We start from the raw sequence: 20,242 nt of genomic DNA, 5'->3' as shown, positions 1-20,242 counted from the left end.
AACTAAATATCCTTTAAATAATATTAATAACATTCCTTTTCATTAAATGGAAGACCACTAAAACTTATCTTCTCTAAAGATTCAATTTATTTTCCTGATTAGCATCGCGGTTAATTCCACATCCATTGCTTCCCTGGGCTTATGGGTTGAAAAGACAAATAACTAAAAATAAAAATAATTCAGACAGCTATTTAGAAGTTAAAAATGTAAAAGTTTTCGCGATAAGCTATTTTATTTGTGAAAAAAAACACTGAACTTAAAATTAATTTTAAACTACGTTGTTTGGGTTAGGTATAATAAAAACCTGGGCTGGTATTCCAGACGCTCTCGTGGCTGTATTATCTCGTGTATTTACATACAAAATACGCGAGAAAAACTGTTTTCTCGTACCGCGAGAGTGGTTCAGAATAGCACCCCAGAAGTCAATATTGTTTTAGTGACAAAACATCATAAGTCCCAACTACAACAACAAATGTTTAGAAAAATATAAACATTTTGATTGGGTAATTATTGTTTGTACGTATAACTTTTAACATTTTGTTTTACTTTGGGTGATTTAAAAAAAAAAAAAAATTTGAAAAAAATTGACGCAACTTATTTTAACACGTAATGGAAAAAAAAAACGGAAAGTATTATGTAGAATAAAACATACAAAAAAATGCATTAAAAACTTAAAACTTATTGACATGAAGAGTTCATTGTTTTATAATCTCATTCTGAAGATTCGATTTGAGTGCCGCCAGTGATAATTGACAGGGGAGAAGATATTTCAATTTCTGCACCAATGTTTAAACAGCTTGAGCTCTGTTTATCGGGTATCAATATAATTATTCTTCAAATTATCTGCTGTTTCGGCTTACACAAATGACGCAAAAGGTAAGTTTTTGTGATTTCTTCCAGTATCCTCAAGTACTTGCTTTCATCCGCTTGCTCAGGGCGCATTGCTATCTTCATAATTTAACGGTGTTAAGAGAGAGTAGCAGACCGGTCGTGGGAAAATGAATATCGTAAAAACCGTTCCAAATTACGAATGCACATATTCACACTTTTTAATACATATGTAGGGTCCATAGTCGATGACACACGCGTGTTAAATTAGCTCACCTGAAGTAGACTAATGACCGACGATGCAGTGTCATCATTTTCTATCGAATCCAATACATTTGTATAATGCGACTTTTATAGTATTGCACGTTAAACCGGGAACATTGCCCTGCAGTACATTCACATCGTCCCTACCATGAAGAAATTAACTACAAATTAATTATTATAATATCGATGGGTTATTGAACATTTATCGCCACTTGAAAGTCTACAAAGAAATATGTTCATATTATTTTGAGTTTAAACATTATATTGTTACGACCCATGACGCCAAAGAATTCGAATTTGGCGCCGGGGTCTAAGCTTACATAATCGACCACTAGATGTCGGGTGTTACTAAGGGCTGGGGTGACGCCAGCTTGGTGACGCCACTACGAATTGCTAGGGGAAGATAGAAAGCTTGGTATCGAGAGAGAATTGTGCAACGTCCGATAAGTGTGAATTGAGCGATAATTGATTAATAAACTATTTAATTACTAATAAAAACCGTGTTATTATTTAAGAGCCGTCATAATATTTTAATAATAATCGGAAAAAAAATCATGTAAGGTAAATTTTAATTCAACAATGTTTGACTATGTCCAAATGCTTGCGGACTGGCTGGATTTCCTCCCTAGGGAGTTGTTCATATTTAAATCTATTTCAACAGAGAGGGAAAACATTTTTGAGAAGGGAATATGTTTAAATATGAACAACTCCCTAGGGAGGAAATCCAGCCAGAGCCAGAGGAAATCCAGGAAAAGTTTTAAAATCGCCGGAAAAACGTCCAATGATAAATGCGTAATTAAAGAACCGCGCATTATAAATGACATGAAACCCACGGACAAAAACGGTGAAATATATCATTTTTCTATGACTTTGATAGTATTGCCAATCTGAATGTTGTTTGGAATTAACTACTTTTTTGGATATTTGTCATGCACTTATTTTATTCGGCGGCCTCCGTGGTGTAGTGGTTAAGACATTTGGCTCACACATGGAAGGTTCTGGGTTCGATTCCTGGTGAGAACACAAAAATTAAATGTGATTTTTTTTAAGGGTGGGTGTACCATGCTGTAATTCACCACTGTAGTTGGGCCTCACGGCCTGTTGTGGTGCCAAAAAAAAATCGGTCTGGAAGAAAAGTCCTGGGATTAAATATAACAGTTTAAATTTTTAAAAATTAAAAAAGGAATTCTCTCCATATTTTTATGTATATGGCAATGTGTTGATCATAACTCTATGACTTTCGAATTCTTAAACACCATTCTTGACATAACAAGATTCCAGCAAGTTTTGTAAAAACTTGTCTCTTCAAATTTGACATAACAATATTCCAGCAACTTTTGATAAAAACTTGTCGCGTCAAATTTTCCTTTTCAACCTTCCATCAATCTTAAATCAAGTTTGTACCAAGTTTCACTGCTATCTGGGTTAAAACATAAATCAATATCAAAGAAAAACATGTTATAGTGTTTTCTTACATTATTCCATTCTTAAACAAGTAGTCGTAAGAAATATTTTGAAAAATTAGTTAATATCAATAAACTTGTGTATTTTATACAAATGCAGTGCCCTATGCACCATTGAGTGCGGATAACGGAAAGTGGTATTAATAGTCGTTTTTTGTTAAAAATTATAAAATATTTGTGTTTATCATAAATTTATGCTAATGTATTTTACTTGATGAACTTCACAATCTGGAATAAGTTAATTCATTTTCAAAAGATCTAGGGTATTGTGTGAAATTCAAATATGTGATTGCGCAGCAGGATTATACGTCGCGAAACGTAAATATTTTGACATCTAATATTAGGTGTTCACGAATGTTCCATTGTGAACGCGAATACGATAAACAACCGTGGTGAGAAATTGTCATCACGTCGCTTATTAGCGTGTCGATAGTTATTTGTGAATTTCCCCTTAGCTTTGCTAAACGCTGTATAAAACAAAATACGCAGCAGCGTTGGGAGGATCATTACCGCGCTTCTTCTACACGTAAAATCACTAAACCCAACGCTGGCTGATGCAGCAAACTTCCGTCATCATCACCAAAGTACTTTCGAAACGACCCAAATTTTTACCGGACACGGAGCTATGAGAAGTTACCTACATAGGTTTAAATTAAGGAATGATGACTATTGTCCATGCGATGATATTTCTTCACAGAGTATCGAACATCTGTTATTTCAGTGCCCATTTTTCAGTTTGCAACGCCATAATCTTGAAACAGAATGCAGGAAAGATGGAATATCCTTAACAGATATCCACACTGTAGTTATCACGCGCCATTGTTCTTGAACTTTGCAACAATGGTGATTGGACTCATAAAGGTAATAAACCAAAATCAGTGATCGAACATCCCATTTCCAAGACAAACAAAAACGATTTTTCCGAGTACCTTAGCCTTGTACATGACACGTAAGGCTACTAAATACAGGGGTCCAAATACATATTTAAAAAAAAAGTTATTTGTGCTTGGGCTACTGATCTATCGAAAAAGACAACAGTCGATCAGCGTAGAAACACTACCTAAAATGCAACGCTACCTCCCGGACTATGAGAACGGGCTGGGCGCACTTTATATATATTTTTGTAGGAAGATAATAAATGTAAACAGTAGTAGTAATTTATAATACACTAGCGGACCCCACAGACGTTGTCCTGCCCGAACGTTGGCTGGCCTTCTATTTGGAAAAATACTTTTCATTGATAAGTAGGTACCTAGGTACTTGTTTATAATTGCATTCCAAAACTAAAAATTATTAATATTCTAATATTGAATTTAAGAAGGTACCTAGGTTAAGTATATGGTTGAATTCCAAAACATAAAATAATTAGCTTTCAAATATAGAATTATTTTTGCAAGTGTCAAACACGGATCTTCTCACCAACAGGGGTGAACTCTCAGAACTCATGAATGCAATATTCAAAAATGTATTGAATGTCAGTTGATATTATTTTAGTATTACCAAAAATCCAGTTAAAAGAAATTATAAGGAATGTAAGGAAATAATCTGATTGGGATCCATAAAAAGCGAATGTTGTTTGTAAATATTAAAAAAAACTTTTTTTAAACACTAAAAAACAACATCCTTCCATTTTTTTGTGTATGCATTCTCGTCGAATGCAACCCTGGTAGGTCGATGAATAAAACAAATATGCTCCTTACATCTCTTTTGCATATAAGATTGAAGATTTTAATATCTACGAACACGCACAGCGCAGATATCTATGTTTCTCTGAAAACCGCACGTAAATCGGTTAAGCCGTTTAGAAAGTGTACAGTGACATCACACGTAGAGAGGAATTATATATATTAAGATTACAAATATTTTATTTATTTTCTCATAAACATGGTTACTATAAAACATTTTTATCGAAAGTCGTATATGGTAAGCTGAGTATAATTGCTTATTTAGACGATTCGCCCCTGGTGTATAATCTCTACACCTCTATACCGGCGGCTGTCAAAGAATCCCTAATAAAAAATGCTGTCAATAAAATGTTATAAAATTAAAATACAATATTTTCAAAATATTTTTTATTTTATATTAGGTATTTATTTACAAATCGATGTGCCAGTTGCATAAAAAAAGTTATTTTGTTATTTTACATTTAAAAGTTTTTGTTAAAATTTACGAAGTGGGTTGCATGAAAATATCATCATCATTCCCTTGCCGCAATTAATGGTGCATAGGACACTGCATTGGTACACCAATCGCAGGGTATCTTGACCATTTTTGTTTCATGAAGGTAAGATGATCAGTATTACGCTTCAGGTACCAGTCCAGGGACTATGAAATATTCTAGTGTGAAAAAACTCTTTTCAATAAATATTTCATGTCAACCATGTCTGGAATCGAACCAGAGACCTCTTGAATGGTAGGCCTACGCGCTGACCATTACGCCACGAGGCCGATGAAAATATATGAAGATACAATATTTTGAGTGTGTCCAAATGTTTGGAGACAAAAGACTGGATTTCACCCCCTAGGGAGTAATTAAGATTTACAAATTACACAGAATAGTGAATGTTGTGGTGTGTAAAGTGGCCGCTTAAACCAGCCAATGACAGAGTTTAAACCCTGTAATGTCTAGACCTCTCAGAGTAATAATGCGTAACCTAGAGAGAAGCCCTATCACTATGTTTCATAGAACGCAAGCAATGTTGGTTAGCAACCAATTGGTGGCCATTTTGTTTTATTTGACAACATAAAGATAACGGTTTGATCAGATGCTTTTGTAGCTGTGCTTGGCTTTGTTTGTAAATAACTTGGATATTTACGTTATAATAAATAAAAATCGACTATGGTGAATTGCAGTATGTTTGGTTGCAGCAGTAGGAGCGTCAAAGGTGTTAAAGGAGTCAGTTTTCACAGGTAATTGATTTCAAATATTTTCCCATGATTTACATTGATTTTTGGCATATATTGTCCCAACACGTGTATTTTGTTGCTTAAAAACTTTGCTTGGGTATATCAACATATTTACTTCAGATACTATTTTTTCTCAATTTAGGAGATGAATTTGTGAATTAAAGTATGTTTACAGTTGATTATGGGCAATATGTCGGGGCCGCACTAGGCATCCATATAATGTTTGAGTTTTTATCGAGTAGAGGTCGATTAAAATTTTACTTGAAAATAGCAATGTTAACCTTGAAATCGCATCTAAAATGACGTGTCCAAATTTCAGGCCGCTACGACTCGCCGTTTCGGAGATGTGACGGACAAACAAACAAACTCAACACAGGACTTTGGTTCCATGGAGATGGGATTTATGTCTTAATAAATGTAACATAAATATATTGTGAATAAAATAAATAAATAAAAAAATAAACACACACAAGTATTTTCAGTTTTACAAAATAAATACAGGCGAATTATAGAAAAATAAATTGGAATAACCCCGCAATAATAAATACACAGGTACATATTAAAAAGTGATTACAATGCAAATTAAAGTCTGTTTGGCGATTCTCGACCTGAGTACGGCCCATTGTTTTGCTGCGAACTGTAGCTAACTTAATACCCAATAGTCATAGAATGGTTTTCCTACGTATGGGCTCCTCTATAGCTTGGCGCATTATTACTCTGACCTAGACCTTCATATTTCCTTCTCTAAAATGTTCTCCATCTTTGTTGTAATTTGTAAATACATGAAGATGATTGAAATTATGTCTTAAGGTAGCAATAATGTTCTCAATGAAAATCATCATGTATGGTTTCACGTGTTCGTGTTTATTTGACGTTTAATCATCAGTGTGGCCATATACGAAGCAACGCGTTATTGCAAGCAAAAAACAAAAATCCACAAATTAAGGACTCTACCCCCGCGAGAAGATTCAGGATAGAAAAAGTAGTATTATAATTTGCGACATTTAATGATTGGCATGATTCTTCCTCTTTTTTCCACATCTGCTCCAAAGTGAAGAATGCGGTCATCACGAGACGTCTCCGGGAGACCCTATCACCTTCCGCACCCTCACCTCCCACGTGTCTCTAGTTCCGCTGAATATATCCAAAAGGACATCATCAACAATCTTCTAAAATAGCCGGAGATCCGGGGGGGTCTTTAACTTAACTTTTTTTATACAACTGACCCCTGCTGTTTTTCTAAATTCGACAGCCTTCTGCTGTTCCATAGACTATCTTTAGTTCTTTGGAAATCACATTTCTAATTAAATTGTTTGTTTTGAATACTTCTTTATCTCTTTTGCCATCTCCGTGATATCTCTTGATTCCTGGTCGATGTGTCAAAAAAGCATTGTTTAGTATCATATAGTCATAATCCTTAACACACATTACAAATCCCTGAAAAGGAAAAACAATTAGTTTAACTACACATATTTATTATTTATTTATTTTACAGAAACAAACAGTCAACAATGATATAATAACATAAAAAAGAAACGGTTTAAAGACAGACCAGCGAAGTTTCTAAATAAAAATCATACATATTAAATTGTGGTAGAACAAAAGGGTGTGTTTGTGTGTATTTGTATGAAAGTAAGTGTAGACTGTAGAGGCGTGTTTGTGTGTATTTGTGTGGGAGTAAGTGTTCAGGTGTGTGTAAGCGTAAGCATCATTAAATAGCAAGTGGGAGCGTATCGCAGCCAGAAAGAATGAGTCTTAATTTATTTTTAAATAAATTAAGAGGCATGTTAAATATATCACCAAATACATCAAAACTTCTTTACTATACTTATGTGCGAAGTCAACTCGAATTCGCTTCATTAGTATGGTCCCCTCAATATAATGTATATATTAATCAAATTGAAAACATTCAAAAGAAATTTATAAGGAGCCTGGAATATCGTTTTGGTAACATTGAAAATGATTACGGCGCATCTTTGATCAATTTTAATATAGAATCACTACAAAAAAGGCGCCTTAGATATGCTTTAATTTTTCTTTACAAAATTCTCAATAACATAGTTGATTCGCCGTATCTTTTACAAAATATTGGTTTCCGTTGTCCTCTTCGCTATACTAGATTAAATTCCCTTTTTTATGTCCCTTGTAAAAACAATTATACCTCGAATTCATTCATTAGACGTACCTGTAGAAATTATAACGGACTCAGTATTGATGTAGACATTTTTAACTGCACGTTGCATTTGTACAGAAAATTACTTCATGGGGTCGATTATTTGGGATAGTTGCTGAATGTACATCTTGAGTGGTTTATGCTATGTATATGTGCCGCATGTAATGTATATGTTTGTGTATGTTTTATATGTGCGTTCATGTGTGTGCGTGGATGGCTCGGAGTGTACATTCGGTATTTTTATTTATTTTAATTTATTACCTCCATGGAAAACGCAAATGTCAACAATTATTCTTTTCTCACTTAAAATTCTTACTTATTTTATATTTTTTGTCACATTTAATGTTTATATCTTTTTAATTTATGAAAACTTAATTGGTCTTATTATGTTAAAAAATTGTTGTTTTTAGTACTTATTTTGTATGACTGTATGTTTTCTAAATAAAAAAAAAAAAATAAAAAAAATATCAATAGATGAAAAAAAGCATCATAGTTTGAGCAAGAGCGATAGAGGAAAGAGTGTTGTGTATAGTTAGTGCTACAGGGTTCCGGTTGTATTTCACAATAAAATAAAATATAGAGTAACCTGCGTCATTTTATCACTCTTTCCTTCCCAAGACAGTCTTTCTTCATACAAAGGCTCATCATGCGTCCCTATGAATATTGGCTCCCAAGATCGGAATGCATCCTTTCGTTTACCCACAGTGAAGACATCCATTGCTGCAATTTTATGTTAATGTTTTCACAAGTTACAAAATTGAATTCTGTCGTAGTATGAGACTTTGAAAAATGAAATATTCATTGCATTTATAGGAATCAGGTGGTCGAGGGTTGTTGGAGCTCCTACCCCGGTTAGAGATTGACAGAAGACGCGAGGTTGCTGTTCAATGCGTATTTATTACATGGCGAATAAATGATAATTGTGTCATGCGAGTGTTTATTTCATTTATTTATTTATTTCATTTATTTTATTCAGATATTTAGAACATTACAGAAAAATACCCAATTCATTCTAAATACAATAATAGATCACAAATTACAGTAGATAATTATGTTATTAAAATAATATAACAAAATGTAAAAAGAAAAATTAAATGTTAGAAAGTGCTTTCCTAAGGGAAGGCCCACTGTCGTGAAATATGTCGACATCCGAGGCGATGCGATTAAGTAGCAAGATTGCTCTACCAACCGGCATAACCATTGGCAGGTTGGTTCTGCATCGCGGTAGGTAAAACAATCGATGCTGTCTTTGTCGAAGATGGTTATCAGGTACGAACAGACCTACATCCATCAGAATTTCTGAGTTATGTATGCGACCACCGATCACCTGGAAAAAGTGAACACCCAAATGAACATCCCTCCTCCTCCATAATGACTGATAGCCTAGCATTCCCAGTAAAAAGTCAGTTGGAAAGAGCCAAGGATAATATCCACACTCTTTTAGGTACAGATAGCGTTAGTGTTACGGCGATGAGGAGTTGAGCTGGCTGCACTTGAACTATAGTCCTTAAAATATGTCTTGATTAGAATGACATTTGTCAGGTAAAGTGACGACATAACTTTGTAGTAACGTCTAAGGAGTGATTTTTATTGACACACGAAAAATCTTGTCTTCTTCTTCTCTTGCCGTGCCATGTCCCCCGGCGTTGGCGATCACCATGGCAAAAGCTTCCTGTCAGGGGTGGTATGCCAAACGCTCTCGCGGCCGTATTATCTCGCGTATTTACCGTCAAAATACACGAGAAAAACCGTTTTCTCGTACCGTGAGAGCGGTTCAGAATAGCACCCCAGGACAGGGAAGCAAAACTCTAGGAGTACTTATATTTATTTTATAAATAAATGTACTCAAAACTTACGGCCACTATCTGTTTGATTTATCCAATCTGCAAATTTGGGTACATTATGACACTGTGGGCACACGTAGATATGGAATGGAACCGCTGTCTTGTTTTTGATCATCAACTGTAACTCTGCTTTGGTCATCGGCACCTGTAAAATAAATTATCACCTCATTTAATGATTTCTGCATTGAAGTTAAAAATAAAAATATTCCGCTTTTGACATGACTAGACTTGAGATTTTGGTTTATCTGATCACGCTACGTCTTTCTTTGTCGTCCTACCTTGCCATTCATTTCAGGTGCCAGTCCAAGAACAATTAATTGATGTTTGCCCAATTTTTTAAATTTTTTTTTGTTATTTTACAATAAACATAATAATAAAACAGAGTATTAAAAAAAAAAAGCATAATTACATAGCAATGAAATACATATTAATAGAAAAATAGTAAACAAAAAATCCCACTAAGGCATGGCCTGTTCGTGGGTATACAAGAAAATGTTAATGAATTTTTGCTCCTATAATAAATAATGGACAGTTATAATATTTTTGCGTAACATAAGAAAGAAAAAATAAGATATTCTGCAAAAGATAATACGTTTTTTTTTTTATAGTAATTAAAAAAGGAAATAAAAAATATTTTAAAAAACACAAAAATAGTCCTTATTATTAAAGGGCAACAAAATAAATCATAGAAAAAAAGAGTTCGTATCTTTAGTTTGAATCCAGGATAGTGCGTGTTTTTTAAAAGAAGGAAAATTTTGAAAGTTTGTAATCAATGAAATATTATCAGTAAAAAAATAATTTAAAATTTTTGGGCCTATAAAATATGTATGTCTCTGTGCGAGCCTCGATTTACAATGTGGTATTTCTAACACACGATTCCTTCTTCATTTAATTTCTTCAATTCATTTACTTTTTTCAGTCCCCTAAGCAAATTTAAATTACATTATGAATCATTGCAATTATCTCTGTCTATTGTAGAATTTCAAATGAAACCATAAACTCTAAACTCAATATATCTACAATCGCTTTAGTTGTGTTTGCACACCACTTGTCCATGTTGACAGTGTAAAGACTGTAAACCACACAGAAGTAAAAACAACTCTCTTTTCATTACAAACCATAAAATATTCTTATCTCACACATCTGACAACTTAATCCAGGCCTGTTTATTTACTTGGCTTGACTCCAGCTGTCAGTAAGAAATCCACCTACTTTAAAAACACTGTTCGGATCAACTATCAACAAAACCCATATCTACCTACCTGTCCTTTCCATTTCCTAGCGCACTCCACGCAACAATAATTTCATGTGTGAGTGCCGGTAACAACATTAAAATTGCAGTACACAAATAACATTCTAGGAGCGAAGTGCGTTTTCTTTCATCAAGCGAGCTGTGAGACCGCCAGCTCTATACAAGCTGTGCTAGCGTCTCACGACCGCCAGCTTCACCAGCCAGGTTCCAGCACTCATCACGCCTCATCATCAGCAGGTTGGTGGAGTTGCGCAACCTTCCTTCCTAAGAATCCACAACAGTCCACTTACTTAACTTTCCTCCTTCTAGGACAAGGTATTCTACACACCTCGACCACTCCTCAACACATATGATTATCTATCTTTGAAGTGATGAAAGTTGGTTGAATGCTATCGGAATGCGATCTCTCAGGCAAATGTGTGGTAAAACAATGTATGATGACAAATTTCGAGATCTGTGCACTATGTAAGGCTAAGACAAGCATTATCGACAAAACCAAGAAAGAGGCGAGGCATTGAAATGGACAGCGAATCAACGGCTAAAAAGAACCTACGATTCAAATATTGATGGATGCAGAAAAGAGGAAGACCGAGACTGACATGGCACGATCAAATCCAACAAATACGTGGTGTGCGTGCATGAGGAGATGTATGAATGTAGGAGAGAGGTCCGCATGCAAAGACAGAGTGATATGGTGTTCTATCGGTCTCTGCCTACCACTGCGGAGAAACGACGTGATGGTTGTATTAATTATCTTTCTTCTTCTTTTTTCCACATCTCTCCAGCGGAGCATGTTGACATCACCAAACACCTCTAGGATCGGAGCCTATCACCAGCCAGCGCTCATGCCTCTCCACTGAATAAAGCCGATAGATCGTCATTGACAGGCGTCCAGGACGGCGGGAGCCAGTAGGTGCGAAGAAGAGGCAGCTTGGGTTAAGGCTCTCCTGAGGCATCCGCAGCACGTGTCCAAGCCAGATCCACCGACGCACCATCAAATCACTTTACATATTTCACATTACGCTGATTACTATAAATATTTTCCATTGGTGTATCATTTAGTTTTTTTATAAATTGTTTTTTATAAGAGCTAGGACCCGCCATCCAAAAACGTTTATCTGTCGTCTTCGGATGTAGGGTTTACAAATATGATAAATATTTTTGAAAAACACAAAAGTTCCCAAAACAGAAAATTTCATATTGATACTCTTTCTTAATCATCATCATCATCGTTCCCTTTCCGCACCTAATGGTGCATAGGGCACTGCATCGGTACACCAATCGCAGCGTATCTTGATCAATTTCGTAACATGAAGGTGGGATAATCAGTCTTACGCTTCAGGTGCCAGTCCAGGGACTATGAAATATTCTAGTGTGAAAACACCCTTTTAAATAAATATTTCATATCAACCATGTCGGGGATCAAACCCGAGACCTCTTGCATGGGAGGCTTACGTGCTGACCATTAATTACACCACGAGGATGACTCTTTCTTAGTAAAAAAACAAAACCGATTCAGTTTTGGGGTGCGGAAATCAAGAATACATTACCTCAATTTTGACGATTTTAGCTAGACATAATCAGCTGACGCGCGTTGTCTTTTTCGCACAGTATCGGGAGGCATCCGCGAGAGAGTGACAGAAACACTAGGTTCAAATATATGTATACATTAAACTGCTCTGCCTCAGCATATCCTGTTAACATTGCTATGCTAACTCTCGAGGAGAATAAATTCTGTACAACAAAGATTTTGACACCCTAATAATATTGTTGTTTACCTGTTGTTTTTCTTCTACTTCGAAGAGCACCAGAGGGAAGACTCTCGGATTGGTACCGTTCAGTATGGGAGGGTCTCTGGCTATCATGTTGAGGAACCGGGCTGCCAGATGAGGGCTCGGATACAGCTCAATGTCGGCCGGAAATATGTAGTGGGTGAGAGCCGCCTCCCTTGCGATATTCCTTCCCACGTTCACGGGGTAGAGAAGAGACCTGTTGCTGCTGTACTTGGAGCTGGGGTCTACAATGTACGGCTTCGGTAAGGAGCAGTTGAAGTTTGATTGAAGAGTCTCACTGATATTTGGAATCTAGAAAAATATACTAAACTATTTAAGAAAAGAGATAAATGCATAAAATATTAATTCCAAATTCATTATCCGTTGCTCCAGAACTACTAAAATAAGCACCGTATGTTAAAACATCATCGCCATCATTATTTCCCTATACCACATCTAATGGTGCATAGGTTACTGAATTGGTACTACAATCTCAGCTTATCTTGATATTTTTTGTTACATAGAAGGTAAGGTGATCAGTCTTACGCTTCATTCAGATGCCAGTCCTGGAGCCATAAAATATTACAGTCCAGAACCACCATCAAAGTCCATATTTCACGTCCACCCTGCCAGAAATCGAGCCGTGGACTTCAAGCATGGTAGGCGATCGCACCAACCACCACACTTTTTTTAAAAACATTTTTAAAGTAATAAAGGTGTATGAAATACTGTCTAAAAAAAAAAAAGTTTCGCTAATTATTAGTAGCATAAAAAATATTTTTAAATTTGTAATTTTCAATTCCCACAAAAACGGTCATTCCATTGGCCACGCCCCTAATACATCACAATTCATGTTTATTTGTTCCTGGCCATTAAAATTTGTTTCCAACATTATCACAAATCTTGATGTCTCAACAACCAAGGGCAGACACATCGCATTTTTCTAGCAACCTATTTTTATTTAATTTATTTTTTACATTTATGTATTAAAATATTTCTCCACAATATTCATTTTGTTTTTGAAAGTATAATTGATTATTCTAAATACATTTCATATATTTTTATTGGGATGCGTAACACGTGATATTTCCTCAGAGTAATAATGCGCCAAGCTATAGAGGAGCCCATACGTAGGAAAACCATTCTATGACTATTGGGTATTAAGTTAGCTACAGTTCGCAGCAAAACAATGGGCCGTACTCAGGTCGAGAATTGCCAAATGGATATTAATTTGCATTGTAATCACTTTTTAATATGTACCTGTGTATTTATCATTGCAGGGTTATTCCAATTTATTTTTCTATAATTCGCCTGTATTTATTTTGTAAAACTGAAAATACATGTGTGTGTTTATTTTTTTATTTATTTATTTTACTCACAATATACTTATGTTACACTTATTGAGACATAAATCCTAACTCCATGGAACCAAAGTCCTGTGTTGAGTTTGTTTGTTTGTCCGTCACATCTCCGAAACGGCGAGTCGTAGAGGCCTGAAATTCGGACACGTCATTTTAGATGCGATTTCAAGGTTAACGTTGCTATTTTCGAGTAAAATTTTAATCGACCTCTACTCGATAAAAACTCAAACTTTATATGGATGCCCAGTGCGGCCCCGACATATTGCCCGTAATCAACTGTCATTACCAACAGTAACATACTTTAATTCACAAATGTATCCCCTGAATTGAGAAAAAATAGTATCTGAAGTAAATATTTTGTTAAAATGAAAGTTTTTAAGCAACATAATACACGTATCGGGACAATAAATGCCAAAAATCAATGTAAATCAAGGGAAAATATTCGAAATCAATTACCTGTGAAAACTGACTCCTTTAACACCTTTGATGCTCCTACTGCTGCAACCAAACATACTGCAATTCACCATAGTCGAATTTTATTTTTTATAACGTAAATATCCAAGCAATTTGCAAACAAAGGCAAGGACAGCGACAAAAGCATCCGATTGAACCGTTATGTTTATGTTGTCAAACAAAACAAAATGGCTAGCAATCTGTTGCTAACCAACAAACCAACATCGCTTGCGTTCTATGTAACATAGTGATAGGGCTTCTCTATAGGTTCACGCATTATTACTCTGAGGATATTTCCCCATTCTTAAAATTCATAGTTTACCTCTTCTGGAAGATGATCTCTATGAAAAAACATGTGGAAAGTGACCCATTTTTTTATTAGTTCCGCTGTCTCTGAGCAATCCCTCATGTAGCGTACGGTGTCTATAGTCGGGAACAGATCATACCCTGGGGTGTGCAGGGCAATGCTTATTGGACTACTCCATCTAGAAAAATATTCATTATACAATAGTTCTGTATGAGAAATCTGAATAAATTATTTTCCTTTGCTAAATGTGGATTTAGCAGCTTCACCATAAGAAATATTTTGCTCCGTCAAGCTCATTTTTAAGATATTTTGTCTTAGGTATTCTGGACAGATTCTGTTTGTGGCTAAATGATTTTCTGAACAGCTGACACATTTGGCATTTTGAATTCCAACTTTGCAAGTCTCTCCGAGATGCTCCAATCCACACTTGAAACATCTAGTTTGGACCTACAGATTGTCTCGGCGTGTTCATATCTACAACACGAAAAACAAAGAATTGTTGGGTAAATGTATTGTTCAACATCTATTGCCGAATAAAAAGCGAATATTTTCTTTGGTAGAATCTGCCCTTGGAAGGTTAGAACTACTGTTTGGGTGTGAACCCATGAAAATTGTTGATCGACATGCGAAGTCACCTTTCTCAATAGTCTGCGAGATTTTATAATTGTTCCAGTGTCTTTGGCAATCCAAAATTTTTAATTATCTCCTCATGAGTCTACTCCAAAGGAATACCTCTGACCAGACCCAGGCAAGAGACCATATGATATGGAATAAACAATTTATACCCACGTGTTTCCAAGCGATTATCATATATTTATTTATTTATGACAAAATCATAGTTTTTAACTTTACATATTACATTACATATTTTATTTGTACGAAATATTCCCGATCAGCAAAAGTGCTGGTATGAGGGGATATAATAGGTATATTATGACACAATAATTTTAATAAAAAGTCGATAAAATAACATCACATATCACTCATCACACGGGCTGCAAGAACTGTTTTATTTAGGTGTTTTTGTAAGTATGTATATGTTTTGTATATTTTTTAGGTCAAATTTATTGCTGTATGCACAAAACTGTTTCTTTTTCTGTAAGTCCTGGGTTGTTCGCAAGTTAAATTACTTGACGCTCCTGTATTTATTTGATGTATATTGTAGTTAAAATTAAATTTGATATTTGTTTTTATTTTCTTATTTTTATCTTAAATATAATCTTTACCTTTTCTGTGTAAATTAATTAATCTAAATTGAGCATTTTTTTTATTCTACATAGATCTGTGGATCTAGTATATTTGTTAAACTTAATGTTACTTTGAGTGCTTTATTCATTTATTTTTTATCTATAAGAGTGTTTGCCGCTAAAAAGTCGACATATCGTACAGATACGCGATCTCGGGCAATAGATTTTATTCCCGCATGAGGTATGATATTAGAAGTATTAAGGGAGGGCAGGAGACAGCCATGTTCGATGACATTTAATGAAAAAACAGATGAGTTAGAAAGAACATTTTTTTGGACAAAAACACAGAAAGGTCCACTGTCTCTCTCTGAATATTTTTTTATGATAATGTCTACTGAATCTGAAGATGAAGGTTGGTTTGATGTTGAAGATAACTGAGTAATAGGGGTCCAGACGTGTGAGGTATTATTTTTTTAAATATTTTTGACAGAATCATTTTTGTGCAGTTTTTTCTTAATTTATTTGGTAAAATTGGGGAAAAGAATAATGAAATGTTTGATGAAGATGTAGAGGGGAGGTTCCTTACATCGTGTTTTTAACCCTCCATATTCCTACAAAATTAAATTATTTGAAACTACAAAACTGTATAACAATGTTTTAAAAAAAACAAAAAAGTTATTGTTGCAATTTACTACTGAAACTGAGATTTTCAGTAGCATGAAATTTAAAAACTTAAATTATGATCAAAATAGTCAAATAAAGATAGATTCAGCTTATCTGGGAAGTACTCCTTACTCAGCAACCATTAGAAAACTAAAAAAACTTAGGAAATAATCACAAAAACACACAAATATGGCAAAATTACTGGAGCTAAACACAAAACAAACTGACAATTACAGCTGTCAAAGTTGTAGGTGAAAACTAAGGTGATTCTAAACGAAATTATAAAACTTATTATTCATAGATGGTGCTTTTATCATTTTTTATTTATTATTAAAACAAAAATTAAGATAAGTTATTTTTTGTTTTACACCATTTTGTGAAAAGGACCTTAATTATATTGTAATGGTATTTTTTACAATCAATATAGTGTAAAGTTTCCGCAAACCAAGTTTTGTAAAATTTCCGTTGAAAATAAACGAAAAAATGCCATTTTTGTATAAAAAATTATAAAAGCGCCACCTATGAATAATTGGTTTCATATTTTCGTTTAGAATCACCTTAATGAACATTTTTTGTAGATAACGTACTCAAAAAAATCACCGCTCACACTACCTCATGGTCTAGTGTTAAGCGCATTTACTTGCTTACCATGTCTATTTATTTATTATATTCTTAAAGATATGGATCGGTGCAGAATAAGCTCCTGAAGTCACTACTAAGATCTATTGTGACGAGCCCCCCTACAATAAATCTAAATAACCTAATAAAAAAATTGAACAGTCCTCATTGAGAGTAAGGTCATCAGTCTTACACTTCAGGTACCAGTCCGGGAACAGTGAAATATTGAAGTTTAAAAAACCTTTAAAATCAACATAACGTCTACCCTGCAAGGAATCGAACCCGGGACCTTAAGAATGGTAGATGAATGTGTCAATCAACTACTACTCAACGAGGCCGACTCATCTCCGCTCAATTTCCTGATTCAGGATCTTTACCTGAAGGCAGCCATCAGGTCGAAAACACTAATCCAGGGTTTTGGACCTTTTTACACACAGAATTGTATTCATTATCTGCCAGACACAGATAAATGAGAGAACAATGAAATATATATATATATATATATATATACTGAATTTGTCACACGAAAATCCATAGTTAAAATTATACTCAGAGTCCCGATACAGACATGTACTTAAGAAATATTCCACAAATCACAACTTATGACACCAAAACAATTATATGCTAAAACAATACTCACTTACAGATTCAAAAACTACTCTTACTCAAATGAAAGACATAACCCCTACAATACATCACAAACAAATAATATAATCACTAGATCCTCAACACAAAGACAACTTAAACAAATACAAACTAATATCACTTTTGGACAAAAGGGTTTTAAGTATTATTCAATTAAAATCTATAACCTACTTCCACTATCTTTTAAAAGAATTAGTAACAAGAAAATGTTTAAAAGGGCTGGAAAAAATGGATAGTGGAGCTAGATAGAAGTAAAATGGATTGTCTCATTCGCCCAAACAAGTATTAACTGCTCCACAAGTGTATAGCTTATGTTATATTTTTGTTCTTTCTTTGTGCGTTTTGTAATATAAATAATATAGATGCACATAAATTAATCATAAACATAAATACATAGTGTTTAAAACTGTTTTAACATTTTGTTAATTAGTCTTCTTTGTTTGTTCTCAAATGTAAAAATATTTTCAAAACGTGTATTGTGAAGTGTCCTCGGGACGAGTTACCCCAGTGAGGTCAAATTACTTTTATTATTAATTATTGTTTAAATTGGAAAAAAATGTGAATCAATAAATAAATATGTGTATAGGAAATATTTATACGAACCTTTGAATCAGTGGCACCAAATTATCTAAAAATGTGAAATCCGAATGAGTTGTGTACGTCACATCTTCGTGGCAAGCGATAGGCCCATGATCTGCTTGAATAAAATTTCTCAACTCCCAAAACTCTCCTCTCTGTAAGACTTTTCTTTTAAAACTTTTATTTGAACAGTTTAATTTCGTACGCAATTTATTTAAAGTTGAGAAACTTAAAACAGTTTCCACAACATTCAAACTGTCGTTTTTAAAATGATCGACATCTTGATGTCCTTTATTGTCCTCTATTTTATTTGTATTTAAACGTTCCGTAGTTTGATTTTCTTCGTACATCGCATGTCGATATTTATTCAATATTTCGTTTGTAGTTTTTTCTATCAAACTCAATCCTCCTGTTACCGTTATGACCGCTTTCAAAATATTTTCCGATAATACTTCTGTTGTCATAACAATTGTATTGGCGTCTGTCGACGCATCGCGTGGGTTAGTTGTAGTTTTTTGTTCGATAAAATCGTTAGGAACGACTTCTGATATGTAGTTCCTAGTGGACACATGTATCGCAAGAAAAAAAAGAACGAAAATAATGAAAACAGTCATGCATCTCCAATCTAGCTGCTTTCGAGTGACTGCAAACATGTTTAGATCACGTGACTTTCATTATCTGAAACAAAAAACTAAATTGAGATAAACAGATAAAACACACTAAGCGCAGAAGCTGCTGATAAAAATATGTCAATTGAAGCTAGGCTAGCAGTGTACAACGGGGTTTTAGTACCAACGCTCGTGTATGGAAGCGAAACATAGAATGGTCAGAGGAAGGACGGAAGCAGAGTGAATGCAGTCTCTTTGTGTGGGAAATCAATGTATGACAGGGTTACGAATTATGAAATCAGACAAGAGTGCAAATCTGAGACTGGTATAGTTGATAATATTAAGAAAGGGTCACTGAGATGGTTTGATCGCGTAGAACGAATGATAAAACCGATATCTATACATGGCCTTATGGCGAGAATGAATGATAACGTAGGACGTTAACGACCAAGAAAGACGTGGCATGATCGTGAATAGAATTTTTTTTTTTTAAATATTTTTTTTGTCTCTTTTCTTTTCTTTCTTTTTTCCTTTTTTTCTTTCTTCTCTAAAACAAAAAACAAAAAAAGAAAACTACTCCTTTCCTCTTCTTTCCTTTCCTTCTAGATTTTTAATAAAAATAAATCAAATAAATAAATTTTTAATTTTCTTTCTCTTTTCTTTTCTTTTCATGGTTATTTTATTTTATTTTATTTTAAATAGACCGCCATACACATCTATCCTGACATACATTTCTACCTTCTTCCACATTCATACATCTTGTCATACATGCCCTTTGGTCTTGACTGCTTTTGACATGATCAGATTTAAGATTTTGGTTTATTCAGATATGATCAGTCATGCCGCGTCTTTCTTGGTCCTCCTCATCCCACGTTGCCATTCATTTTAGCCATATATGTCTCTTTTACCATTCTTTTGTCATCCATTCATCCTACATGACCAAACCTTCGAAATTCCAGCCAACAAAACAACACTTAATAAAGACGGGTTGTGGTCTCGTGGGTAGTGTCGTGGGCTCCGGATCAGGAGGCCCGAAGTTCGAACACCGCTCTGCCACAACTTCACATCGCTCTACAACACAATTATTTACGACAAAAAGAAAATGGTCCCAAAATGGAAATATTTAAGTAAATCGTAAGAATGAAAATATTTTTAAGATACTAACTTTCTGAAGTGTAACTAAAAATATTAATAAGCTTTATTTTTGAACTTATAATTCACTTCACAACGAAACACAACTGCTTACGAATAATTTTATACGAGTAAACTGGTGATGAGACTTACAGAAAATTACTAAGAGAGCCTTCAGTATTAAATG

General features: G+C 34.5%; 1 protein-coding gene across 2 annotated transcripts; it reads right to left on the bottom strand.

The window, feature by feature from the left end:
• Positions 1 to 4,612: 4,612 nt before the first annotated feature.
• LOC148278510 (beta-1,4-glucuronyltransferase 1-like) lies at positions 4,613 to 20,229 on the bottom strand. Of its 2 annotated transcripts, XM_088231297.1 has the most exons (7): positions 20,090 to 20,229; positions 18,341 to 18,994; positions 14,640 to 14,802; positions 12,510 to 12,815; positions 9,492 to 9,624; positions 8,222 to 8,355; positions 4,613 to 6,899 (listed from the first exon to the last, which is right to left on the bottom strand). In XM_088231297.1, exons 2-7 carry the CDS (start codon positions 18,967 to 18,969, stop codon positions 6,702 to 6,704), a joined length of 1,563 nt encoding a protein of 520 aa, XP_088087423.1. In that variant the 5' UTR covers positions 18,970 to 18,994; positions 20,090 to 20,229; the 3' UTR covers positions 4,613 to 6,701. The 2 variants fall into 2 exon arrangements, with proteins under 2 accessions (XP_088087423.1, XP_088087425.1); XM_088231299.1 differs by lacking the exons at positions 4,613 to 6,899; positions 8,222 to 8,355 and adding an exon at positions 8,564 to 8,962.
• Between the last annotated feature and the right edge of the window lie 13 nt (positions 20,230 to 20,242).

This window comes from Micrasema longulum, unplaced genomic scaffold (assembly GCF_059751315.1).
Source record: "Micrasema longulum isolate JH-2025_06_02 unplaced genomic scaffold, ASM5975131v1 h1tg000870l, whole genome shotgun sequence".
NCBI classification, from domain to species: Eukaryota; Metazoa; Arthropoda; class Insecta; order Trichoptera; family Brachycentridae; genus Micrasema; species Micrasema longulum.
The sequence above is the reverse complement of the archived record's forward strand: the minus strand, read 5'-3'. Positions and strand labels throughout refer to the sequence as shown.